Genomic DNA, 27,192 nt, shown 5'->3' on the forward strand with positions numbered 1-27,192 from the left:
AGAGGTCTTGGCAGCAATGTCGCAAGAAACTCCCGGCATCCAAGTCAGATTTCTTCAGATGTTCATTGCCAGGTTGATAAACTAATATCGGAAGAAAGATCAACTTTACAGTAAATTATTTCAGGCACTTCTCCCTCCCCCTCCCTTTCCCCAAATGAAAGAGAGGGGTTCAAAATCAGTGCCTTCCTCTGAATTGACCCCACACAAGGAAGAGGACATTTGCTTACTAGGCTTTAATGTACTGTCACTAAGGAGAGATCTCAGCCAGCATTTACTTCTGTGTTTGAAGGGAAGGAGACAGAGCTCTCTAAGCACTAGATGCCAATAACAGCAGTGATTTTATTTCCATCCTAGCAGTCCACATGGGCTCCCACATTTGTTGTTCCAGGCAATTCATTGTGCCTTTCTCCAGGAAGCTTTGGGTTAGTGTAAAATGAGAGACAATCCATATATGCAACAGGGACACAAAGAGAGCACAAGGAAATAAGAAGCCTGTGCTGAGCAGTGTGAGAAGGGGGTGATGGACATGCACAGGAGAGGCTGATCTGAATTCCTGGTGGATTCAGGGAGAGTGATAGACCCCCCCATCCCCATCTGCTGCTTCCCCTTTCCCCCATTGAGAGCTGGCACCCGAGGAAGGAAAAAGCAAAGAATCTAGAAAGGGGGATGGGAATCTGTCAATATGCCACAGGGCAAGGAAAGAAGGAAATAGCATGAAGGAGATATAATCAGTGCATGTGCTGTAAAATCCTAGCCCTGCTGAAACCTATGGCAGGTACTCCCTGCACGCTCACGGACATAGATGTCACCTGAAGTGTCATGCAGAAATACTCCAGTTCTTACAGGAGGACAAAGCTCTAGAGAAGCCCCATCATTTTGTCAGTGTTTATGAAGCTGTGCTCATACCTCGCCTATATTCAGGTTAATGAACTCCTTGTTTTTCACACTCAGTGCTTGGAATACTCCTGAAACGAAAAACAGGACACCAGTGCTATAAATACACCTCATTCATATTCATACATGAGTTCCCCATCCCACAACGACGTGTGGCCGTGCCAAGGAAAGGGAGGGTCTGGCGCAAAGGCAGATCGCTTAGGAATGTTTGGTGGTGGTAGCTGCTCTGACGAAATGAAGTCCTTGCAAGAGGAAATGTCTTGTTGACTTAAGGCCTTTGTGCAAGTCTCATTTCAGGACAGGGCTGGAAGAGAGTGTCCTGGATGTACTGAACAGTCAAATTTGGATGATACCCCAAAATGAAGCCAAGAAATTTGCATTTCTTTATATATCTTATTTAACTTTTCTCTCTCAGAAATTTAATACTTCTATTGTGACAGATCAAACCAGAAAGTAAAGAGAAGAATAAAACCAAAAAAAATTCAAGAAAGTTGATTTTGCTTCTCATAGAATGAGTTGCATTTGATTTGAATTTGGAGTCACACTAATGCACCTCAGCATTTATCCACCATTTTACCTATCTCTACTGCTGCTGCTCTGGAATGAGAGTGACCCTGCGCACAAATAAACTGAGACCTAGAGTGCCTTGATGTATGGGAAAACATACCTTCAGCCGAAAGTGGACAAGTTATGTAAAAGGTACAGGAGATACCTGACCGAGCGCATGCCAGTTATCTCTTTGCATGAGGCAGAAGCAATATTTGAACCTTGAACTTCTGTGATCCCAAATTATGCTCATGGGTGAGCCACAAGAAAGGCTATAACGTGGACTTTGCCAGCATTCTTCACATGCCTTCTACGTTGCTGCAGAGTTTATGAAGCAGGCTCTATTCACATGGGGAGATTTTCCATTAGCAGCAGAACATTTTTCACTTTGCAGGAGAAAAGCCATCCGAAAAGCAAATGCTAAACACAGCTCCTTTCTGTTAGTCATGTACACGCTTGATCTCAGATATTGTGTAATATGCTCAATGACAGCCAAAAGTGGAACTTTTTTTTTTCCAAAGGGGAAGAAATTCCAGAGGAAGAAGATACTCACGACTTGCGTTCTCTAAGCGAATTAAGCAGTTCAGAAAATCATCAAATTCAATCTGGAACTGTTCGTCAGAGTATCGGAGGACAATCAGTTGCAGCAGGTAGTTGTTGAGTTGGTATCCTTCCCAAAGACACACACATACAAAGGAAAAGCGAGTAATTATGTAGTCTAGGCAGGAATCTACAGATCTCTACTAACTGATCTTGAAAACCAGTTAATGGGAGGGTACTCTGTGGCACACATCCATCCAGAAAGTGATCTGACCACAAAGGTCTTTAAGTTTGCAACGAATAACAAACTTTTAAAAAGAAATTTTGCAGTCATGGCAGTTTCTAGTCCATGCACTTTTTGATGTATGAGGGATCATTCTGTCTCCTTGAAATTTGGAGGGATTTCTGCAAAATTAGGTTCTTTAATAAAAATAATTTGTGATGAAATACAAATGCACTGACTGCTCTTCATAACAAACGGCTTACTCGCTGTTCATCCAACCCTTGAGTGGAGATGGACTCTGAAGTGGTTTGTTTCAGAGTCTAACCCAGCACATCTGCAGCCCTGATGAGTTTAACAGAGCTCAATAAAAATTTAAAGACTGCTCTGACTGACTGCCCTGCAGGGTTGGGGATACCTGGGGCAAAATCAGCCCACTCAGTTTCCTCCCTAGGTGCCCAGGTCCCTCTGGGGTTTAGACCTTCTCTCTCTTCAGGGGCACCCAGACTGTGTAATTGGTTGAAGCCCTCTTCACCCACAGCTGATCCGCCTGACAGGTTTCCCAGATAAAATGCAGTGCTTGTCTTACCTGCAGCTTTAAGAGCACTGCGAAGCTCATAGGAGGACATGGAGCCTGATTTATCAAAGTCAAATTGAAGAAAGATATTCTGTTGTGAAAGGAGCACATGGAAAATTCAGTATTTATATATGAAAGGGAGCACAGATATGGCACAGAAAGGCAAAGTGTTTATCTCTAACTGTGTAGTATAAGCATTTAAGAAAGCTGACAAGACTTTGGTCTAGATCCAGTCTTATTTTGTAACTGAGGAGCAAATCGAGGTCCCAGTTCTCTTTGTCATATGAATAGGCTGCTGTGAAACTTAAACAAGTAGTGCTAAATCCAAGCATTCAAATATAACGAGTTGCTCATCATAAAAAAATCCATGATTTTTTAAAGGTTGGGGTTTTTTTTTTCTGTAAAGGACATGTTGTTCTTTGTCTTTTAACTCTAAACTGGTGCATTCTCTTAATCTCTTTTTATGTGTGTTTTTCTTTATAATTCTGAAGGCTAGAGACAAATTGTTTAACATGCAGTTAAGATTAGTCATTTGCTTCTAGGTAGAAGAGATCTAAACAGCCACATTCATGGTACAAGCAAAAGAACTGGTACAAACAGTTTGAATTTTGACCTAAATATTAAATAATTATTACGCTGGAGTTAAATTCCATCCTTTTAATGAGATGACTCTCCCTTGGTATATGAGTTATTTAGAGCTGTCATCACATTCAGCTTAAAATTTTCCAGCAAATATATGTGCAAATCTTCCTACAGGATACAAGGGTTTCTCAAGTCCCCTTGTTAAAAAACAATGTGTCCTTTGTTAAAGGAGATGTGGCATTAGTACCCAGAAAAAGTGTTTGCCATTTGTGATGGGCTAGACAAGAGCAGAGAACTGCATATTTTGAATGCTTGGGTGAAGGATGAATTCAGAAGAAACTAATAATGACCATGAGGAAACAATTATGATGTCTTTATTTGAATATTCAGTCTGTGGCCTGAGTCTGTAAGCCTTCTTATTCTTACTGCCATATACAGCGGTGGGGAAATGTGTTTAAAATTAGCATCAACACTTTCTCAGACTTCAGTACAGTTGACTCCTAAGAGATCAATAATGGAAATGCAGTGACTTAGGAAATGATTGTTTCCCACTAGTCATGAATCATCACTTTCTTCTTCTGTACAACAGCAGTAATGGAAACTCCTTAAGTTTCATTTTGATTGGCTTGCTTATTCATGCCCATTGCATTCTTTATCCCAAACATAGTTGATTTGCTTACAAAAATCTCTGTTATTTCCAGAAAACCATTATGGTTTAGCATCATGGAAAGCTAAGCATGTCTTTGACTATCCAAAAAAAGCCCCCATGCTTTTAAAACATTTGTTTTGAGTTAAAATTCGTGGCTTGTAAACACTCCTGTCTCCATTTTTGTCTGTGCATACATAATAAACTATGCAGGAAATGGCTAATGAAATAACAAATACAGTGAATAATATCACCTACTATCCACTTCTTCATTTTCTCCCAGAACACTTTGAACTCACTAAATTCCAGTTTCCCATTGCCACTGGTCTGGTAATCTGAATTAAGGAAAAGGATTTGTTACACAAAAGTCCAAATTCCATCTCAATTTATCAGCACTGTTCCTTTAAGCAGAAAATATTAGGTTGCCTGGAAAGCCTGTGGTGCTGCTGAAACCAATATTGGGATTTCTCATGAGGTGCAGCTTGAGCAGTTACAGTCATGGCTGTGGCTGTGATACTTGGGGAACATTATGTGATATAAAAACACAGCTGAGCAATGCAGGCTTCACAGGAGAAAGAAAGACAGATTGTTCTAAGTCAAGAACAGCTTTGGATGTAAATGGGATATAAATAATTCAGAGAATTAAATTAACTGATTAAAACAAATTGCTACTGTACTCGAAGGAGTTAGTCAACCAATGTGCTATTCAGTATTTTTATCTAAAAACCATGCTCTATTCCAATGCCTCAATCAAAAATTAATGGCATTTGTGGGGTGAGGCTGGCAAAATCCAGTCCTTATGGTTTGAAAAAAATGTCTGTATAGCAGTTCTGAGAGGCAGCGATTAGATCTGCCTGGCCTTTCCTCTGCCTGAAGTGCAATGGTCTTAATACTTATTTTACTGAGTTACTGATGTCAGCCAAGCAGTGATCACTTGAAGGATGGGGCACTTGCTCTGAAATGCTAAATAAGGAATGGGCCTATTCCCCTTCCCCTGTCCATCTTACTTGACAGGACAAAGCCCCTGCTCAGACGGACACTAGCTTAGCAAGCATCCACACAGTCAAAACATGTCAAATGGGATCTACACAATGCCTGCTGTTATTTAAGCACCTACACTGGTGACATTATTGAGGGGACCCACAGATCCCAAGGACGTTCGTTATCACTCCTGTAAAAAGTCTTTTTACTCAGTCAGGTTGTTCTTCTGCGGGTCATGTAGAACTTTGCCTCCACTCCATGCACTGCATGGTGACTGTAGCCATGGAATTTGGTAGCATATGACACAGAGGGGACTCACTCTGCCAGCACTGACTTGGGTTTGCATTTGTGTCATTTTGCTTCTCCATTGTGCTCCAAATACAACCATCCACTCTGGACATGGTATCTGCATTCCTTGTCCTTCCAAAGCAGAGGAAGAGATGTCTCCTCATTTATTCAAAACTATGCAGAGATTTGCTTGGAAGCATTGCAAATCATGGAAACTATTTAGTTATATCCTAAATAGTAAACCTAGGACTGCTGCCATGCTCCTGGGTCAAGTGCAGATCTTGGCTCTGTCCCAATACCATGTAAGGATGAGATGTGAACGTGGACTGGCTCTCTGCGGAAGCTTGGTTTCTGATGGAGGAAATTTAGGACTGGTCCCGTTTCTCGTCGCATATGCATGGTAACTGATGTGCACTGAATTTTAACATTATGGATGTAGCTTTAACAGAATAAAGTTTTTGTCAGTTATGGATTTGTTAGAAATATTTGAGAGGATGTTACCTCTGTCATAGACTGAAACAAAAGATAAGAACTTCTCAGCTGAACAAGCAAGACATAAATGAAATGTTAGATACTTGCCTTGTTAGCACTGTTTTGTCTCACCTGTAGCAAAACTGCCTATCGGGAATGCATACTGCAAAAATCATCTCTACCTGAGGAGAAGCCTGGCTAAGCAAACTCAATAGGCACCAGAACCTTGCAGAGGACGAATCTGGTGGGGGAGTACCAGGGCTGTGATTCATCTCACCTAATGTCTGAGCAGTCATTTAGCATCCTGCGTGGTTAGGCAAAGCCAGAACAAGCATAATTACCCCATCCTTTTCACTATCTACAAAGGAAGTCTAGAAAGCTAGCTTAGATGTAGACACCTACACCACAAATGCCTAAATTTGGACAGACAACTCTCGCCCACATGTCTGCTTCCTGGAGTCCCAGGATCTGGCTGAAAAAACAGCTTTTCCAGCTTTTAGTCTGGTTGTCAAAAAAGCCATGCAACTCTGCTGATCCTTAATTTCTGACCCATAACTTGCATGCACAACTCTGTTCGGTGAATTTAACCCTCCAGACAACAGACTCTTCTTGAGTTATCTCTTCTAGGCTTTTTTCAAATAAACCATAGCTTGAAAAATGTACTGTTCTATACAGAAGTAATTTGAGATTTACTTTTAAAAGTGCTCAGCATTGAAGCATCGGCCTCTAAGTCTGAAGAAGAAAATGGTCTGTCTTGAAGTTTCTAACCCTAAATTTCTGAAATAAGAATCAAGGATAGAACTTTCACAATTTTTTTTCCTTTGGGTAGTGTTCTGCCATGACATTACTACATCCATCTCTGATTTTCCATGACAGGTAATGCTATGGACAGTTACATTCAGTTTTCATTTAGCCTCACAAGCCTATATTCAGAAGGATACATCCATAAGAGAAATGATATTTCGGCATGAAATGAGACTTAAATTCTTGAATTTGATGTTCTTTGCTGAAAAAAGACAACAATAAGAAAGAAGTCATTGGGCAAATCTGCCTTTTATAAACTGAAAGTAGAAAATAGGATTTCATAAGCAGAGATAGCTGGCTTTTAGTCCTCACTGTGGGAGGACCTGTGCACTGGAAGATGAAGACAGACCTCACTACAGAGAAGTTACAGTCCAGACAGAAGAGGTATTTCCTGAAGATATGACAGGAAATACGGTTCTTTTTTCATAAATCAGGAGATGAGGTTCAAAGAGTTACAGGTTTCCCATTGTGCAAAGGGCCTGTAGCAGGGTCATGAACTACATCCAGGACTTAAAAGTCCCAGGCCAATGCCTGTGTCTCTACAGCAGAGCAGTAGTTCAGTGGAGACCTGGCTTCACTGAGCTGACATGGATCATGCTGAAGACAGGGCAAGCTCCTGGTTAGATCATGGACCAGATGTTTTCTTGGCTCTGCTGTGGCTGACCGGAGTCATTACACAGCCTTTATTTTTCTATCTGTAAGTTAATTTAATGGCAGCTTCTATAAAGTTCTTCACAGCCCTTAGAGGTTATCAGCACTTACTTTTTTTTAATATATCATTCAGAACATATTGAAGTTCTTCTGCAGCTATCTCCATGTCCTAAAGTAAAAAAAAAAAAAAAAAAGTGCAGCATTTTTTACTTGAATGTTTCTGATGTTTCTGTAATCAGACATATCAAAAACCTCAGAAAACACAAACATCACCCATCTGTACTTTATTGAACTCAGGAAAAGAGAATCATACAAACCCCAGGAAAGGCTAAAAGGTAAAGGGTTGGCAAAATACAGGAGTACTGCTGTGCATAAGGCTGTCTGAAGGAGATCTCAAGTGTGAACAGTTGTTTAAAAGAAAAATCAACTGCAGCTGGACCCTGAACCAGGTAGGCTCCCTCAGAGCTTGAATTCTAGCTTTGGTCCTCCTGCTTGCTCTCCAGAGACTCACCCTTCTTCGTCTAGACATAAGGCATGGTGACATCTGGTGCCCAAACAACACACTACAACTAAGCATACTCCCAAAATAACGTCATTTTCGTTTCACCTGGTCCTGGGTGGGAGCAGAAGTATCTTCCCTCTTTCTACATATTGCTATGGCCCACAAGGGTTTTGCACTCACCTTTCCTGCAATCTGCTCAAACAGTGCCCGGAATTGCTTTTCTTCTTCAGTTTCTTGTGGGCTTGGGGTTGGGTTTAGAGGCTGCAACATCAACCACACAAGTCATTATAAGAATTGTAAAACATGACATTTCTCCTGCATATAGTCCCTCTGTGCGTTGGGGGACCACAGTATATCTTAAAATAAGGGTACACATGCTCCTGAACATTGTTAGACCCGAGGCCTCCCAACCATACAGCTGACTGAGGGGAGTCTCACCCCCTCATTTCCTTTACCTGGGTGATTGCATAGTGTGCCATTGCCTTGGCTACATCAAAACTAAGAGGACCCATCCTGGAAAACACCTCTCATCCCACCTCTGCACCACCCAGCTTCCTCGGTCCTTGCACAGCCACAACGCTACTGAGCTCTTTCCAGTGGCATCACCCAGGGACCTGTTGCTCTTCTTGAGAGCACCAGCCAGATGTAGGCTGCACTCCGCACGTTACCCAGCGCCTTCCTGAGTCTGGAAACACTTTCAGCTGGCTGTCAGCTGAGTGCTTCAGTGCAGTTGCAGGGGTGTTGGATCCAGGTTTCAATCTACACTGATGAGCAGAGATATGCAATAGTGTAGATCATGTGAACAGAGAGGAGTTCTTGGGCCAAAAAAACAGGGAAAAAGAAGGCAACAGCACAGGAGGCAAAGAATCAGGCTTTTCCTCTACCCACATAAGATACAACTATGGGTGCTATTTAGTACTATCATCAGAGTGGCCCTGGTGACACTGTTTGGCCACTTACACTTTTTTGACCATACGTATGTTCTTCACTTCCTTCTGTTCAAGTTTGGATGCAGTCCCTTAATGATACTGGGACAGGTGAACAGATTTAATTTACTACTGAGCATGGTCCTGAGATCCCAGAAATGGAGACACACATGTTAGCTGCTCCCTGGAAGGGAGTTTTACTGAAGAGGGACACATGAGATGTTGGCTTAGCTTGTTTCCATGGAAAGGCACACCACAATTAACAGTTTATTTGCACGGATACACTTAAACATGAGCTGACTCAAACTCAGCTGCAATTAGTGCTCAGCAGGCAGACCAGGCCATTCAGAAACAAAAAGAACTGAATCATTTCAGTAGGCACATGCATGCATCAAGCATTCCCTCCCAAGCCCCGCAGATACTGATAAGTAAAATATATTTGTATGTAAAATGAACATAGGTCTCTGGATATTCTCTTGCCTCCTATTTTTTCATAATAAATAAAATTTTTAAAGATGTGAATGGCCATGTGCCTCCCCAGTGCTAACAGGTGTGCTTTCAGTGCACCCATGGCGGCTGATACCTGCCTTTGGTGCTGACTGAGGCCAACTGCCTCAAAGCGGATAAGGAAGCATAATGATTATGATTTTGATTGTTACATATTCAGCAGAACTGAATGTTTCAGTCACATACACAAAGCTGGCAATGTGTAACATTCCTGTGAAACGAACATGTTTTAGCCAAAGACAGTAAAAGCAGTGTGTGCTGGCTTCTGCTAAGCTATTCTCTTGCTATTTTAATTCTGTAGACTTACCTCAGGGAGATCAATGGCAACGTTTTCATCTAGATCCCTGGAGGAAACAAAACCTTATTTGGTATCTGAAGATATTCAACAGCTGCTTGGGGTGGAAGCTCACTTGCTACATTTTCCAGAAGTGAATGATAAAACTGCATTTTTTACTGAACAGATTAAGTTTAGATAAAATTAATCAGACAATCAGATTTTTACACTGTGTTTAAATTTTGGTATGAGCCCTTCAAAGAGACTTTAAGCAGGACTCAGGGAGGGCACAGCTGTGCATGCTGTCTGCTAAAAAAATTCATCTCATTCTTTATTCATTGTGCACACACTTTTTCCTCAATACCCTTTTTTAATATAAAATTGTCATTTGGACAAACTCTGGGAGGAAACACTGCTGCATGCACAGATTCCTGAACAGTATCAGGCAGCTAGCAACTCTTCCTTGTCAGGACTCCAACTGATTCACCATGGTAAGCTCTATTTCCCCACCTCCTAAACTCCTCTCCAAAAAAATAGTCAGGTTTAGCAAAATGGGCAAAAGTGAAAAAAAAAAAACAAAACATCAGGAGCTTTCCATGCCAGAGCTTTGCTGTAGGCCTGGGTGCCTGGCAGCCAGACTCTCCGGCAGCCCCCAGCCCCCACATAGGCAAGCACTGGAGGGCCCGGAGCTCACTGTTGACTTACTCAGTGATGGCCTTCTTCTCAGAGAAAATCCTCAGGCAAAAATCTGCCTCCTGGTGCGGCTCAAAAGTGGTTGGAACAAGAATGTAGTCACCCGGCGGCAGCTTGAATCGGTCAGATACTTCCCTTAAATTAATGTAGGTTTTGCTCCTGGCCTTGGAGGGATGGTACCTGAAGAAGTCTTTGCCCAAGTGTCCATCTCTGCCAGGGTTCTAGGGGTGAAACAAAGGCAGCACCGCACTGGCTGGAGTGTGCTGGGGGGCCACCCTTGCCCCTTTCCCAATCATAGAGCTGAAGTCTGCCTGGCACAAACCTCTCCCCTGGCTGTGACCCTGACTCTCATCCCTTCACCCATGCGGTCACAGGAACCTAACTCCCATCTTATGTCAAGGACCCATTACCATTGGTTCTTTTCCACACAGAAGGCAGTCTAAGAGGACTGTGAGACATTGTCTTGAACATTCCCTGCCATTAAATATCACCATCCCAGGCAGGGTGTCACAGAGCAGTGACAATAGATTTGCCTGTCTCAGTCTCACTTGGGGACAGGCACCCCTGTGTGTGATGTGCCCCAGGAGACTCCTAAGAAGCAACACTCCCTCTCTGGGAGTCAGGCAGGAAATGACAGAATCACGGGGCCAAGGACTCTATCCTGGGAACCCACAGCCCCACAGAGACTCCCAAGTCCTCCCCTGAGAGGACTCCATCCCAACCGTGTCAAAATTCTCTGTGGGGCTTCATGTAACAGAGTATTTTAAGAGCAAGGGCGCTAAAAATACATGATGACTGGCAGGGGTACAAACCCACAGAAAGATGCTAATATTGATAGTGTGGCTACTGCACTGTAAAAGCAATAGAGTACCTCATAAATAGAGTAGCCGATGGTTAGCATTTCAGCGCCAAGCTTCTTGAGTTTACGGCGATCCTTTTGCATCAGTGCTGCTATGAATGTGCAGTTGTCTTGCCCATCATCTTTCTCTGTCAAACGTAGTTTGATTTGTGGATTTGTCCAGAAAGTCTCTGCCAATATAAAGAACACCAGAGAGTTTCTTGCCTCAGAATAAGAATACCACCACTACTACTTCTTAAAAAAAAAAAAAAAAAAAAAAAAAAAAGGAGACAAAAAGGACAATTAAGCTGAGGTTTTGCTCAAATTTGGTTTTTTCATTAGCTGTCATGCTTATTTCCACTAAGCTCTGCAGAAAATAAGCCAAATCCCAAAGTCCTTCATGGAACTAGGTGTAGAAAAGATTTTAGGCCTTATATTTTATTATGTTTTAAATAAAGTTGTCAGATGGGATTTTGTTAAAAATACATAGCTACAATGATCCTACAGTGCTGGTGCCAGTCTGGAGTAACATAGTTCAGATCCATGATGCTACTTCAGAGCCACATAAACATGCTGGCTGAGCTGGAATTTTGTCTCATTTTACACTTACTGCTGCAGTTTCAGTGACTTATTTGGAGCTAGTCCTGCTTATGCAGATGTAAATGAGAGGCAAATCAGATCCAACGGACTTGAGAGCAAAGAAAGCAGCCCTTTTACTGCAAAGTCTCGAGTGGGACCATATGAACATTTGTCCCTTTGGCTGGTTCCTGCTAGCTGAGACTCAGCTGGACTGGCCTGAACCCACAATTCTGGCTATAGGGTAACAGGAGAGGTGGTTGAGGGTGAGTAAAGACTTCAGTGCCTGCTTCTCATTTTCAGCGCAGTATCTATTTACCTAGAAAATTTCTACATCCTCCTGCAGTGGATCCCCGGACCCAGCTCCCCTGATGGATGGTCACCTCCCACCTGTGGGCAGTGCTGTCTTCCAGGGCATCTGGAGTCAGGTTGCAGATCTCAACTTTATCAAAATGCACTCTGAAGTCTTCATATTTCATCCTAAGTGAAAGACATGGGAAGGAGTAGGCAGTCATTCACTTCACTGAAGGATGCCCAGCAGAAGTACTTGCTCCCTAGAGTCCCAGGGCCAGATCACCAGCTCATCTGGCTCTGAATAGTTTCAATAACCATGGTGATATGCTGATGTACACCAGGGGAGAAGTTAGCTCTCACTCACTGTGGTGCAAAACACAAGCAACCTTATTGTCTGCGTCTGATTCTTACATCTCTTACATTTTATACTATAACTCTGTTGACTTTAGTTATAGTTGTGTACAAGACAAAAAGAAGTGACACTGACACAAAACCTATGGTGGAAAGAGCTATTTCACCAACACCATCTTGGCCTTAATGGCTGTATCTGTATTGCTGAAGAGCCAACCAAAGGATGGCAGGCATCTGTGCAGGAGCTAAGTCTACCTACAAATCACTGTGTTCAATGCTAGCTGCATGTTAGCACTACAAGGAACACATGGCGACAGATTAAACAAGCCATGATATGGTTAGCCTGTCCACACTGCAGTTAAAGTCACATTTGGTTCTCTGCTAAGATGCCTAGGCTCTAATTGCTCACCTTCCCCTCCTTTATGGGTGCCTGGGACCTTGTCCTAGCAAAAACATACACCAAACATGAGACACAAGTGTGTTTGGACTTGAGTAGTGGCTCTACCCTGCCCTTCAAGGTAGTATAGACACTGCTGCCTGCTACTGTCTCGTAGATTGCACTACATATATTTTATACCCAAGGTGGGCACATATATATGGCCACGGGAAGGAGCAAGCAAATGCCACAGTATGGATGTTTCTGAGTTGCTAGGCTGGGCTGGCTGCAACTAGCCTTCTTAGCATGCAGATAAGCAGATAAGCCACGTGATTTTATCTAGCAAGTTAAAAGACAAAAATATACCAACAGTCTTGCTGGCCAAGGAGCCTGGTGTTCAGGACTGAGCAAACATCCAAGAGAAGGGACAGCCAGAGCCAGGAACTGAAGGGCATGGTGTGCAGCCCTGGGCAAAGGGAACAGAGCAGGGAAGCAGTCTAAGAGACAGCAGCTTGCATGGCAGGCACTGCAAGGACAGGAGGCCTACATGCTCTAAGACTGAGGGCAGCCTTGGTGGGCTGAACTTCCCTCTGTAGAAGGGGAGAGGTATTAGGCCTTTCTGAGGGCAATTTAGTGTCCAGATGTGTCCTCTGCTCTGAATCACTATCTATAAGATCTCTTCTCTCTCCATGAATTAGAGAAATAATGTACAGAAATTTGGATTCCATCCTTAACACGAACTTCTATAACTACCCTTTTCCTCCAGTGGCTGATGCCTAACAACAAAATGGAGTAGCAGCAGGAGAGCAAAAGCTCTCCAAGACTGCATGTTTATCTGTGGTAGTGGCAGATAGGACCCAGCTAGCCCTCAGTGTAGCTCACCAAACACAGCTAGCTCCATTTTTCTGCTGCATAAGAAATAGATGTCTGTGGTGGTATTAATTTACACTTGCCATGGGCCATTTTACAACTTGTTTTTAGCATGGGAAGAAACAGCAGGGTTTGCTTCCCTGAGCTCTGTCCCCTTTCTTGTCAATTATTCCCACGTATTGCTATCCCTAGGCACTACTAATTCTCACTTTGATGCTCAGTACACTAGAGCAGGGGCAGCATAGCAAAATCTGTCACAAAGTAACTTGGTTTCCTGGCCACAGTATGCAATTTTGGGCTCTTTGGAAATGTGCTGCAAAGCAGATGAAGTGGTTGCACTTTATAGATTAGATTTGGCTCCTAAACATTTGTTCTAGAACAAGGGGAGGGGAAGGGAAGGGAAGGGAAGGGAAGGGAAGGGAAGGGAAGGGAAGGGAAGGGAAGGGAAGGGAAGGGAAGGGAAGACTCTGACCCTCTGATTTTAAGAGGGAAGGATCTAGGGTGAGTGAGAAGCTGATTTTTTAGGATACCTTCTTCATGTCTAGTTAAAGCATCTGGACAAGACCAATCTGAATTGCTAATATGTACCCAAAATATCTTTAGGATAGTTAATGAGATCAGCAGACCTTCAGCTGTTACCATGAAGATTTTTTTCAGCCCTCACAAAGCCAAAGAACAGAAGGGACAAAAGGTCTTATCAGATTTCATTTCCCACCTTGGCTGCCTTATCCCATGTTGTCCTCTACAGCTGTGTTGCCTTTTTGCATTGACTGAAGACACTCTGATGATATGACACTTACCTTGCTTTACATGTTCCATAGTTTTTAATTTAATTTCCCTCACTGCACTACCCTTCCTCCTAGCCTTGTTGTTCCACCTAGGATGAAATCTAACACAATACATAAGAGTAAAAAGGTATATTTCTTCTCTTTCATTTAACAGAAATGAGCCTGTGTAGGAGAAATGGCCATTGCTTTGTGTGCAGTCAGCACATGGAATAAGATGAGTTTAAAACCTGCAGCACAGTTACAGAAATTGTTCATGAGTACATAGTAAGTTTCCTGGGCTCCCTTTCAGCTTCCAGACACATTAAGAAATGACGTACAAATAAGCTTGCTGGCTGTGAAACTTATTATTAAGTCTACTTCAGTAGAAGTTGTGGTCAACGAGGAGAAGAGCCCCATTGCACCTTATGCTATTTGCTAAGCCCAAAGATAACACATGTCATGGAGAACATGTTTTGAGCTTTTGAGAACCTAATTACTTTGCTACTCACTATTTCTAGCAGTAGGCTTCAAAGCAACTCATAAAGATTACCTACCCCAGCTTTCCAGGGAGGCAAGCCAAATCACCACCAGGAGAGGTGAACAGACCAGCTGAAGGTCCTCAGCTACAGAAGCAGGAATATAGCTCATTCACCATTTATTCAACTAAACTGCATCATCAAGAACCACAGTGGGAGCAAACTGAAAGTTGGAGAGAAGCAACTGTGTTCACCTCTTTCCTCATCTGATCATTTTAATGTCTTTAGGGGTACATCACGTTATTGCTTATGCAAAGTTGGTATGTGAAGCTTGATGGGAAACCATCCAGGTGTGGCTTAGCAGGAGCAAACACTCCTTAGAGGAATACACAGAAGTCAAAAGACATTAAGAAAAATAATTCTGATAGACTGGGTGGAGGGTTTAGCTTGTATCAAACTTGCCTGACTGGTTTTGGAAGCATTTCTTACCTTCTACATAAGATTTTTGTCCACTTCGGCATAATTTCGGTCCCAATGGCTTTTGTTTCTACTCTGAATGGCTGAGATGCTGGAGGAGAAAGGCCAACATTTGTCTAGGTATGCTCAACCTCATTAATTTTTATTGGCCTTCGGAGGACTTACTTAACTATCAGCTTAGCTCTGTTGGACAGATGACTTCTCATGAATTTCATTGCTCATTTGATTCCTACTTGCACATTTTTACCTCCATTACACAGTCAGGCTTTAAGTCATGCCCTGTATTGAGATTTCCTGGAGTTACTTGGGCTCCAGGTAAAGTCTTTCCCTCCTTTTCATTTACCCTATAAGCTCCAGCTGTAGCCACGTCAAAAGCAGACAAAAAAACCCCACAAAAGCTTTTGGAAAAAACGGAAATGCCCTACAGCATTTGCAATGTCAACAGCAAAATAACTCAAACTATCCTATGTAAAAATACTTAAGTAATGGGTAAGCTAGTGGACCTACTTCCCTCCAGAGCTAGATAAGTTTGGGATAAATCATTTAATGTGACTTAATGTGTTGCATTGATCATCTCACTTTTCAGGCCTAAAGTTGAACTTTGGTTTAACTTGCAGGAAAAATCTGGAATTGCCCCATTGCATACGTCTCTAGATTTACCTCTGTGTAAAAAAGATCAGCATCTGGCCCTATAAAATGTGACCAGACACACTGTCAGTAGTGCACAGCATGGTTGATATAAGGGGGGATCATGTGTAAGTCAGCCATCTGCTCTGTCTGAGATCGTGAATTTGGCATGAAGAATATTTCACACTTCTAAAGCAATTTCCACCATGTATTTTTTCCATTTCATTTCAACTTTTCTTAAAATTTTCCATCATTTCACACATATCTTGATGTTCTTTTACGTTCTGTAACAAGTAGGACTCTCAGGACTCCCTCCTCTTCCAGTGTATGCCTAGCATCAACCTTGAAGGCATTTCATATGTGATGCAGTACAATACAATGCTCCCTTCCGTAGAGCCTGCTTTTGTTCACAGGAGGAATTTAAAGAGTGTTACATTCATGGGAGGTGCACAGTATTTGAAATATGCTAATGCCATTAACTAAGATGACTTTAAAATACTTTTTGTTATTAAAATAGACATGGGCACACAAAAACCACACAAGAAATCCAAGTGAGCATTCTACCTGCCCTCTCCTAGACAGAATTTGAGTATTTCCTCACACAGAGACTTCTTCCTTATTGCTCATTTTAGTTGCTTGGGCCTTCATTTCTGACTAGAGCTGCACACTTTAAAAACCTGTGGCTTACCAGAACTCTCCATCATCCAGTGCTGCCTGAGATAGGCGTCTCTGCTCTGATGGGCTGACTGAACGCCACTCCAGAGAGCTGCAAGAAAACAAAACCAAGTTTTACTATGGGTATGTGGCAATTAATTTTCCCTGACTCAGAACGTCTGGCTGGACACAGCAGCAGGCTATTCTTCTAACAAATGTTTTATTTGAGTGGCTCACACAAACACAGATGCATTTAAGAGGCTTCCTGTATCCTTCTGTCATTCACGGTCACAGATACCCAACTAGTGTAGCTGGATGCAGGACCAGGCCAAAGATCCCAAAACTGCTCCAGTTGGTTCTGCATGAGTTATTGCCTGCACTCGGAGTTGGGACTGCAGTCAGGTGTTGAAGTTGGGTATAATAGCTCTCTGTTGGTAAACTTCAAGATTTTGGTAAGTCCTCCTTAAATCTGTTTTCCATCTGTAGCACCATCTCCTCTTTTATGTTTGTCAGTAATTTAGGGCCAGACATTTCCTCAAAATTGAGTCAATGAGAACTGAATAGGCTCCTTCCCCTGTACAGAGAGTTTTGCTGGAGTAACTGGGGTTCCAGGTAAAGTCTTTGCCTCTTCATTCACCCCTAAAACTCCAGCTGTAGCAGATCAAAACCAAACAAACACCTGCTAAAGCTCTTTGGAAAACTGAAAATGCCCTACTACATTTCTAATCTGACATAATAAACAGGGAGTAGCAGGCACCTTATGTTGAGGTTTTCAATTCCAGCAGCCACTGAAAAATGTTAATACAGATTCCCGTATTGACCTGCGAGCCGTTCTACATCTTGAGTTCCAGAAAACCTTCCAAATACAGAATCAGAGCTCTGCTTTGCAGAGACAGCCTTTTCAATAAACAGCACAAATTACCAGATGCCTGTAATGAACTTAACCTCTCCATTTTTTTTGAGACTTAATCGCTCGTGCCAATTATCCACATTCTTCTTTTTCAACATAGCAAAGGACCAGAGCTGTTGTGGAAATATACCATTTATTTCTGCATCATGCTAAGGACAGGAACATTCAAAGTAGTCCTACAGATGACTACATGTCTCAGCAATTTTAAAGGGCCCAGCACCTTATGGCTCCCCTCCTCTACATCTATGTGAATAAAAAAAACTTAGAAAGTGAAACAAAAATGAAGCCATGCATATGTGCAAAAATATACTGAAAAGCATATGTTTGGGGGGAAATGTAGTGTTGGTTCTTACAGGTTTTTTTTTTCTTTTGTATTATTTGCACTTTGTTTACCTTTGATAGTAAAAACATATTGGTTTTCAGACCAATCTTCTTGTGGCTTTGGGTCCTTCCACAACTTTGGTGGGTACCACATGGTGAGGGTCTCATTTAATGGTCATATATAATCTGTAAGGTTCTTGTCTATTCCTGACATGTTTAGAAACCCAGAACAGTAAATGCAACTAAAGACTCATAAGCTACTTAGAAGGGGTAATACAGTATCAGTTTCCAGCTTATCTGCAGTATGACAAAGTGTGGATGTTGTGTTACAAGTACTACAACAGGCATGCAAAAAAAAAAAAAAAAAAATCACTCCAAATCTCTAATTTTTCTAATTGGGAGTGTCTTAAAATTAACTTATCCCATTTATATTAATGCATGATTTTTACTAATGCTAGATTTTGAGGGCTAAACAACCTTGACAGTGTCCCCATAATTGAGTAACTGAAAATAGTGAGGGTGACATGTTAGTACAGCAGTAATACCGTTATGCATGTGCCAACTCTTGATTTAATTTTCTGTGGAATAGCTGTGGAGCAGCTCCTGGAATATGGCCTTTACAAGGCCAGTAAGTATGGGGCAGCTCACATACTTGTCACTCCAAGGGCCATTCCACTCGACTTGTCCCCAGGGGTTCCTTATCCTTATGAGCCGCACTTGCCGGCCCCGATAGCTCACCTGGGGAAGAAAGAAACAGAGGAAATACCAAGTGTCAGTAGCTAGGGAGTAGGACTTCTCTAGTGTGCAGAGGCTGGGAAAGGTGGTGTAACAGCTTGGTAAAATGTGAAGACTGCTACAGGAGAAGCAAGAGGGAAAGATTCATGGAAATTTGGATAACTCTCCCAACATCACTCCCTCTGTCACCTGAGGTTGGGGGACACTCCCTTATCTTTTCCCCAGGTCTTTCCTTGTCCCGCACTGCTGAACATACCTCATCAATGCCAGTCACAGAGTAAGCATGGCCTTTTATAAGGCCAAAGGGGGTTTTGGCTTCTGACTCGGCAGCACTGACGATCTGAAATATGGAAAAAAATGTGAAACTCTCTCTTCAGAGTGAGCTCATAAGTGGTGCCACCTGGTCCCCTCCAAGCATCAGATGGGAGGTCAGTGGCTAAGAGTCATTGTACAACATTGCCCTCTGAGGAAAGGAAAGGGTTGGGGTTTTTTTTAGCATTGTTCACTCGGAGGGAAAATAAAGTGGTTCCAGGCTGAAATACCTTCTCTTTGCCCCTGAGATTTTGTATCAATATTATCTACATTTCCAGGATCTCAATCTTAACTCCCATTCACATGTAGTTTGTGTCAGTTGAGGGATGGGAAAAGGTGTTCTCAGGCTGAGATCAGGTTTTGATATGGTCTCGTTTATTGTAAAAAGACATTGACAGAGCAATGATGGCGGTGGAGGGTCCCATCAACCAACTTGAGTATCACACTATAGTTCGATGAATATTTAATCGGTCTTTGCAAACAGCAAAGCTTCATAAGGAAAGGGAAACTCAAATCAGAAAACACTGAACCCCAAAGTTGAGGGCACAGTCTTGATGGAAAGAGAGAGGTTGTGAAAGAGCGTTGCTTTCAGTCAGGCAGGCAATGGGTTTGAGACAACAGGTCTCCCTCAGTTCTGCCAAATGTTCAACGATGAGGATCTTGAGCAGAGGGCAGACAAAAGCCTCTTTCCTTCTCCCTCAGCATGTGCACTTCCTTTGCTTTTGCTACACGTGCCCTAAAGGGCAATTAAACATTTTGTGCTTGGGATTTTTCATTTGCTCTGAAACCTTCTTCAGCTGCTCATTCTGGTGGAGAGACCTGGCACACTTTTGTTCCTAAACTGCCTTTCCCACTGAGTACAGTCAGCAAGGAACAGCAACAGTGCTTTCACTCTTGCTGTTGAGCAGCTCAGACATTTTTCACCAGAAAGCCAAGGACACGTGGATGGCTCTTTTTATCCTGGGCCAGACAGACTGGCAGAGCAGTGTAAGTAACCTATGCAGGTGCTACCCACCAGCAACCTTTTCTCCAGGAAAGCTGGAGGTTTTAGTATCTGGAGGGATAAACCTGACATACCCTAAGCCCCAGCCCCTGTTTACAAACAAACACAACGATCCTGAAAATTGTCCTAAGTCCTCACAGGTGTTATTACAGAATTCAGGGCTGAAAAAAACCTGATTTTGTAGTCTCTGGAATCAGTAAGTCCTCAAAAAGCTATGGCCACTTTAATGCTAAGTAACCAGATAAGTCAGGAAGTGAAGTTCACACTCACCGAATGCTCATACTCTTGTCATTATTGCTTTAAATACAGTAGCCATCACCTGCTGAAAAGTGATTAATCATTTTCTTTTAAACAGCTGTACTAAGGACTGCATTAATATTATATATCTATCAGTTCAAAGCTATTATTTGCGGAGTTAAGTGCATATCCATCTACTTGTCATGAATTTAACCAGTCTTTAAAATGTATGGTATTTAAATGCAAAACCACAAAACTAAACAGAAAATCAGACCCCATTTCTTACTTACATTGATAGAGCAGCACACCAATGAGCATCTTTTTAGCGCTTTCTCCAGGATTTCATAGAAATTTTCAGGAGCCTTTTTAACCTCATATATTTCTCCTACACCCCCAGTGAAGTCCTCCATGGCTTCTATTGTACTCCCTCCTTTCAGAGCCTCGTAGCTGCCATTCAGCCTGGAAAACACATGCTGAATGTGAGACATGCTTTCAGAACTTTGAAGACACCTGTGTTTTAGAGCTTTCTTGCATGGGTGTGAAATTGCAGCAATGGCACTGAAGTCAAAACAAGTACCCAAAAATGTACACAGGATATATGTGAGGAGTACTGGGATCATTCTGCTTTCCTTGTTAGTTGCATTTTTAATTCATTCATTTCTCCATATCCTTAAAGCCTGGGCTTTTCTTTTTTAGTGCCAGTTGTTAGGTTGGCAAGGACTGAATATCACTGCATGTCAGTGGCTTGCTACCTGCCAAATAATTTAAAAATACAGAGTTAGCCAGAATCATCAATTGAGGTCTCAGCAGAGACACAAATGGCAGGATTCAGGCTTTGATCCAACTCTATTGCTATCAGCTAGTGCTGTATCTAATGATATGCTGGAAGCTGGACCAGCTCACAAGAGATAGACATAATGTCTTCAGATCAGGGCAGCAGCAAATGCAACCCCCCACACCAAAAAGAACTGCATAGAAGCTGTTCATCTGAGTTCTGAATAATGCATGTACAAATTGTGAATAATGTATATAAAGATAGCAAATTATGTTTGTGCAGTGTGACTTACTTGGCATAGGCTTTCTCTAGTAAGGCACTCCAAAATTCGTTGTGTTCAGCTGAGTGCAGGAAAACCAACCGGCCTTTGAAGGTGGGTAACTGGTCATCAATCACAACATCCAGCCACTCGTTGTGCTGCCAAAACTATTTAGAAAGCGTGGGGCATGAATTTGCTGACAGCATATAATTTCCTGAGCATAGGACTCTGGTGTCCCAGTACTTTTAATTATAAGTTAGTGACAATCATAGGCTTGATTAGAAGTCATATGTAAATCATCCGTTCCCACTATACCATGCAGGCTGCTCTGAAGGAAGGGTAATCTATCTTAAGAAAAGACTAGAAGTGTAGAGCTCTATTGTAGCTTCTTGTCTGGGTAAAGTTACTCATGTAGATACACAAGTGGTCACCACACGACTCAAGACACATTTAAGACACACACATATTACAGACCCCAGTCCAACTCCTTTATGGCCTTGTAGCGGAGTTTGTAAACGTATATGTAAATGTAAAATGATTTCTAGAGCCATATGTCTCCTCACAGAGCAGAAACGTCTATGCATGTGCCTGCAAGAGGCTGATGTAGTCCTCTAGGTTCTTTCTCAAAACACTAACAGTGTAAGCTCAGCAATCCCTGATTTTCCCTGTCTCCTCTTCAATAACCAGCAACCCCACTGCAGAATAGACCATGACTTGTAATGACAGAAATGTGCTTATGCTGTGCCAGATGCTCATCTTACCTGGAAATGAAATATTCCAGCATAATCTGGCCCAAAATTTTGATCCAATGGCACCACTCTTGCTAGTGTTTTTTCATTCAGTGTGAGAGAAGCTATGGCTGCTAATAGCCAGCAGTCACCTGTAAATTGAGAAGGGAGAAAAACCCTCATTTTCTTTCCTTCAAAAGGAGAAGAAGGTGGTGTAGGGGCCAGAGGAGATGTTAACAGCAGTTAGCTGCCACCCCTCCTGAAGCTCAAGAGAGAGCCCGTGTGTCCCTAGGAAGCATATCCCTGCCTGGCCAGGGCAGACTGTGCTGCAGTTTGGAGGTGCGGGTAAACAAAAGGCTGCCTTGGGCTCACAGTACCCTCATGTGGAGATCCTTCCCTGATCTTGAATCCCACTGCACCAGGATGGTCCCTGGCATAGATGGGAGGGTACTACCAAAGAGATGGCTGCAGGCAAGGTGAGCATGGGCTGTACCACCAGCTTCACTGATCGCACCAGTTTGGGAGGGACAACATCCCTTCATGTGCAAGGATATTCCTGCTGCTCCTTATGGGGTGTAGGCACAAACACATCTACCCACTCACTCACCAAGATCCCCTTGGCAAATGTCAGTTCTTGTAGCTCCTCCAAGGATAAACTTGGGGTCTTTGACAATGTCCTGTGAGAAAGACACAGAAATTACTTAGAATGTGCCAGGAAAATATCATAACCACTCTGAGCCCAGACGTGCGGCACGGCATGTGCCATATGAGCTACATAATCCTGCAGCAGAGTAGCCACCTCAAAAAACTAGGTGGGGAATCCTTGCTAATTAATTACAGTGTAGAGCAATTAAAGAATCAACTATCCTCGTTTTTTTGTAATTAGTTGGCTGCTAAGGAAAGCCTAGCATTCTTTATTCATCTGCAGGCAATTGTTAAAATATCATAGCACAATCTGGTCCAGAATCTCAACATTAGGCTACAACCCTGGTTAATGGCATTGGTTTGTTTGTTTGTTTTCCCTCAAAGGCTGGAAAAACTAGAATTGGCAATTTACCTTTAAATGCACTATTAAGCTTTTTATCTACCTTCACAATACCTGGAACATACAGGGTCTGACAGCCATGAGACCATTTCCACCTCAGATAAGCAAAAACAAATGTAGGCTCCAGCCTTGTTTGTTTTACAGAGTTACTTTTTAGGAGGAACTAACACTACCCACCCTTGTGTGCTCAGGGGTCAGAGGGACTGGTGCTCATGGTGGCATTAAAGCAGTTCTCAAGCATTCCCTTGACTGTTTTAGTACAATTACTAGCCCCACAGCTGGATAGAAGAATTACAGTAGTAAATCAATAAATACGGCAGGAATTCCCCTCTCTTCTCCCCTTTCCCATGAACCGTAAATTGAATCTAATTGATTGAACTGAATAGAAAAGAGAGGAGAACGATATCTAACACATTACTAGAGGAACATGCCTGTGGTGAATCAGTCTGCCTTGCTATGTTATTGCAGACCCTATGGCATGAAGCAGGCCCTTTTGCCTGAGTGGCAGAAGCTTGCAAAAATAAAAACTCAATCAAATTAAAGAGTGGAAGAAATAGAAGAACATACTCAGTCATTTAACCCCTGTATTTGCCTAGAAGGAAACTGAACTGCTTTTGGTTCGTATCACTGCACTTTTGTGAGGCTCTCAGGGTGGGATATTGATAGTTCTGTTCAGTTTCCTGCGCTTATTGCTGAAGCATCTGCTGCTGGCCACTGCTGAAGCCAGGATGCTCTCCCCAGTGAAAAAGCACCTCCCTTGTGTAGGTCTCCCTGCAGAGGAAATACTCAGGAGGAAACTGGTTTGCTATTTTTTGTTTGCGTGTGCTGGGGAGGAGGCGGTGGCCAGGTTGTTCCTCAGAAACTGGTGTCCCCAGTGCACAAAGCAAAGGGAAATCAAACAGCAGCTCCTCCTTACCTGGCCCGCCTGCTTGTTAAATACACTCAGTCTTGTTGGGCCTGGATGTGAGCAATAAAAAACACGGCTCGTTGACTTTAGACATAAATATAACAACGGCTGATAAAGTAGCTGATCTTTAATAACATGCCTCATTTTATCATAATTGCTCTTGGGGAACATAATTCTCATGGCAAGAACTGTACTTAGCTGTTACCAAGAAACTCCATGTGTTAGCAAGGGATAAGATAAAAAAACCTTTCCACTGACATGGATCTGAACATTAGATTAATGGCTTATTGTTTATTGCACAGCTCTACAACTGTCACATGGAAAAATATTTTCAATCTCCTAAAGCAATCAAAAATAATAATAAAAAAAAATGAATTAAAAGGAATTGAAAGGATTTTGACTGGACCTGTGCCACATTCTCTGCTACACAAAAGAAAACCACACTCTACAGTTTTTGAGTGGATGTTGCAAAAATAATATTAAGTTTAAAGGGATTTTCAGACTGGATGATATAATAAAGTGTGTCAGGCCTTTCAGCATGTTAAAGGACAAAACCCAGAGGTGGATCTTGCATTTGCCCAGAGCACACAGTAATTGAAGGATTTGCCTGCACAAGGATATTACCTAAAAGTAGGGACATGCACTCCTCAGAGAGATGAAACAAAGTAACCTGTGGCTCTCCTGATGCTAAATCAAACCTGTGTTTTTTTAGAGTCAAAGGAAAACAAACTGCATCCCCTACACCTGTCTCACATTGGCAGAAGGGATACATAGACACCTAAGAAATGCTGAGGGTGAAGCTGTTTAAGTGACCTTATTTCTGTGATTACGTTTCTCTGCCTGGTTCCAGCATACAGCACCTGGCATACCAGTTGTCAGTGGCTGTTTACATTAGGAGAGTTTCCTTCTTACTTCCTCTTGTAAACCATAGACTCATTTGGCATTGGTAAAACACATGGTGTTGGTTTTTTTTTTCCATTCTACAACTTGTATGTCTAACTTTCCCAGACACTGCACTGTTAAATGTATCCTAGCATTTGATTTAGCTATAAACTAAGAAGGGAAGGGAAGGGAAGGGAAGGGAAGGGAAGGGAAGGGAAGGGAAGGGAAGGGAAGGGAAGGGAAGGGAAGGGAAGGGAAGGGAAGGGAAGGGAAGGGAAGGGAAGGGAAGGGAAGGGAAGGGAGAAGGGGAGATACAATGAGAAAAGGGTCTTCAGTTTTTCAGATTATTCTAAAATTTTGATGAGGTACAGTTTCAAAGGTTTAATTTGTAAAGAAAAGGGATTGCTAAACAAAATTGTTAAATATTTTTCTGACTCTTAGAGCACTTCAGATGTGTGTAGAAAGCAAGATATTAAACTCCTGCAGATCCATGTAGCTCACTGCTTGTGGTGGGAGATTAGGGCTAGCTGAGGGTCTTGTTCACGCTGCAAACAAACATGTATACATGCAGGTATATGCATGTCAAAATAATGACAAAGCCTTCTCCACTCTCATTACTAAATGTTAAATTCTACCAGAGTGTAAATCTGAATACTAACATTATCTGGCCCTGCAATTACCTGCATGTATTGTGCTACACTTCATCCAAGCTACTGTAAAATACTGGTAGGAGAGGCAGTAAAAAACAGTCACTGTGAAAAGCAGTTTGAACACAGATGCCGTACACAGAGGCCATGCTCCTGTGCTCACCCTCCCCAGCATCACAGCTTTGCCAGCAACTTATCGGGCACATGCTCCAGGCCTACATCCCACTTGCAAAGTGAAAAGTGTTAACCTGAAATGATGTTACAGTGCCTCTATTTTGCTGCTGTTCCTGAGCTTTATTCCTTGCTGTGCAGCTCATAAAAGTTCACCTTTTTGCATGGTGGGAATTGGAGTGTAAAAGCAGATCCTCTTTCAGGTAATTTACTCATCCTGGAAATGTTTCTAGTTCAGTATACAAAGATCCTGAAGAAGACTGTGACAACTACAGACTGACCACTCTCTGCTATCCATGGGTACCACACACAAGGACACAAAAGCTCTAAGCTGCTCCTGGTCACATTCTACAGCAAAGTTTAACTATTGTGAAGCCCCAAATGGAAAAAAAGACAAACTAGAACCTCAAGGCTGGCTAAAGGAAAACCGTTCTTTCTGATTCAGTGTTGCAGGCACTTGCATTTTTGATGCCCCACAGTACTCCATAGTCACCACACCAAAAGCATCTCAGCCTCACAGTCCCATCCTGTGCTGGGGGGCAGCCCCACAACCCACTTGGCTTTTAGGGCACAGGTAGGTAAGGCAGAGAGCAGTGCCTGGGGGGGCTGCACTTACCATATGTAGGAATCTCCTATTTTTTCATGGCTGAAACTTGTCAAGAAGTAATAGCTTTAATTCTGCTTTGTAGTGGCACTATGTTACCTCTCTGATGCTGAGGCATTTGAATGCCTCTCACTGTGGATTAAGTTAAGACAAAATTTAAACCCTTCTTTAAGCTTGTTTTGTTCTTTTTCTCCCTTGGTATCAGTATTGCCATTGAATGTTTTCTAAGGAAGAAGCTTTCAGACTGTGAAGAAAAAGAGAATAAATGCCAGTCATTAGCAAAAAAATTAAATGTAGCCACAAATTTTCTGTGGCTATTAGTTACAGAGTTAAGTGGGAAGAAGGAACCTGGAGTGATGCTGGGTTTGTGATCTGAAAGCATGTCACTAGTGAAGCTTCAGGCTCTCTTTGTGTTATTAATGATTGTTATGCAAGACGCATTAAGAGATACTCATCAAGCCCTTGGCTACTGCTGAATAGCTCAGTAATCATGGCATGTATTCGTAATCTCTCAGTGTTTCATGATGGCAGTGAGCAAGTAAGTATAAGAGTCTCATACTCTAGAAGTTAAAAGGATTAAATATTTTATGTTTAACTTTAATTATGAATTTCCTACAATAACAACACTTGATTTTTATGTAGTTAGAACATCATCATAACATGTTTTACCCTTAATTCCTTGCATGTCCTCTTATTTTCATCCTAACATTGATTTTGTTTGGTAATAATGTAAGAGAGAAGGCTGATTACAAGTTGTTTATGCATGTACATAAATATACATGCATAAAGGGAGGCTATACAATGAGCTACATTTGAAAAATGGGATGAAGCCTTCCAACCCTCTCATCCCACAGATTGAGCTCTTTGTGGGTGACAACCTGACCCCACGCCACTGCCCCTGAGGTGGGAAGCGTTTCCACCATGCACATCATCTCCACATCTCCCTGAAAACACCATGCATTTGGTGCGATCCCAAAGCACAGCAATATCTGTCTTTTGGCAAGATGAAAGGAGAGAACACAACCACATACTCACCCCGGGCCTCTTCCAGATGAAGGGAATAGGTGGCTTTTCACTGAAGAAGAGAGAAGAGTTGCAGGCGGGGAAGTCAGGGTCCTCGAAGAGGACCCCCCTGCGCAGACACTCCTGCCTCAGCTCCTCGTAGGCCTTCCCCGAGCTGTGGGTGGGAAGCGCAGCCCCGGGCAGCGCAGGTGGCCTCGGCTTCGAGTCCCGGTACAGGTAGGGCAT

At 42.5% G+C, this 27,192-nt stretch overlaps 1 protein-coding gene across 3 annotated transcripts; it reads right to left on the reverse strand.

The window, feature by feature from the left end:
• On the reverse strand, positions 1–27,192 carry CAPN9 (calpain 9). 3 transcript variants are annotated; one of them, XM_074925194.1, is made up of 20 exons: positions 26,980–27,192; positions 22,296–22,365; positions 21,722–21,840; positions 20,994–21,127; positions 20,217–20,385; positions 18,631–18,714; positions 18,292–18,377; positions 16,443–16,520; positions 11,836–11,996; positions 10,974–11,131; positions 10,115–10,323; positions 9,443–9,479; positions 7,883–7,963; positions 7,312–7,369; positions 6,687–6,751; positions 4,264–4,332; positions 2,790–2,868; positions 1,994–2,110; positions 907–965; positions 1–81 (listed from the first exon to the last, which is right to left on the reverse strand). In XM_074925194.1, exons 1-20 carry the CDS (start codon positions 27,190–27,192, stop codon positions 55–57), a joined length of 2,073 nt encoding a protein of 690 aa, XP_074781295.1. In that variant the 3' UTR covers positions 1–54. The 3 variants fall into 3 exon arrangements, with proteins under 3 accessions (XP_074781295.1, XP_074781301.1, XP_074781311.1); XM_074925200.1 differs by lacking the exon at positions 16,443–16,520; XM_074925210.1 differs by lacking the exons at positions 21,722–21,840; positions 22,296–22,365.

The sequence above is a fragment of the Athene noctua genome, chromosome 1, assembly GCF_965140245.1.
Source record: "Athene noctua chromosome 1, bAthNoc1.hap1.1, whole genome shotgun sequence".
NCBI classification, from domain to species: Eukaryota; Metazoa; Chordata; class Aves; order Strigiformes; family Strigidae; genus Athene; species Athene noctua.

Coding starts and splice junctions, on each gene's coding strand:
- CAPN9 (XM_074925194.1), bottom strand. CDS start 27,192: ATGCCCTACCTGTACCGGGACTCGAAGCCGAGGCCACCTGCGCTGCCC. Junction 16,521..18,291: donor AATGGCCCTTGGAGTGACAA/GTATGTGAGCTG, acceptor GTTTTCTTGCAG/CTCTCTGGAGTGGCGTTCAG. Junction 6,752..7,311: donor GAATGATATATTAAAAAAAA/GTAAGTGCTGAT, acceptor GTCTTTTTTCAG/CAAAGAACATCAAATTCAAG.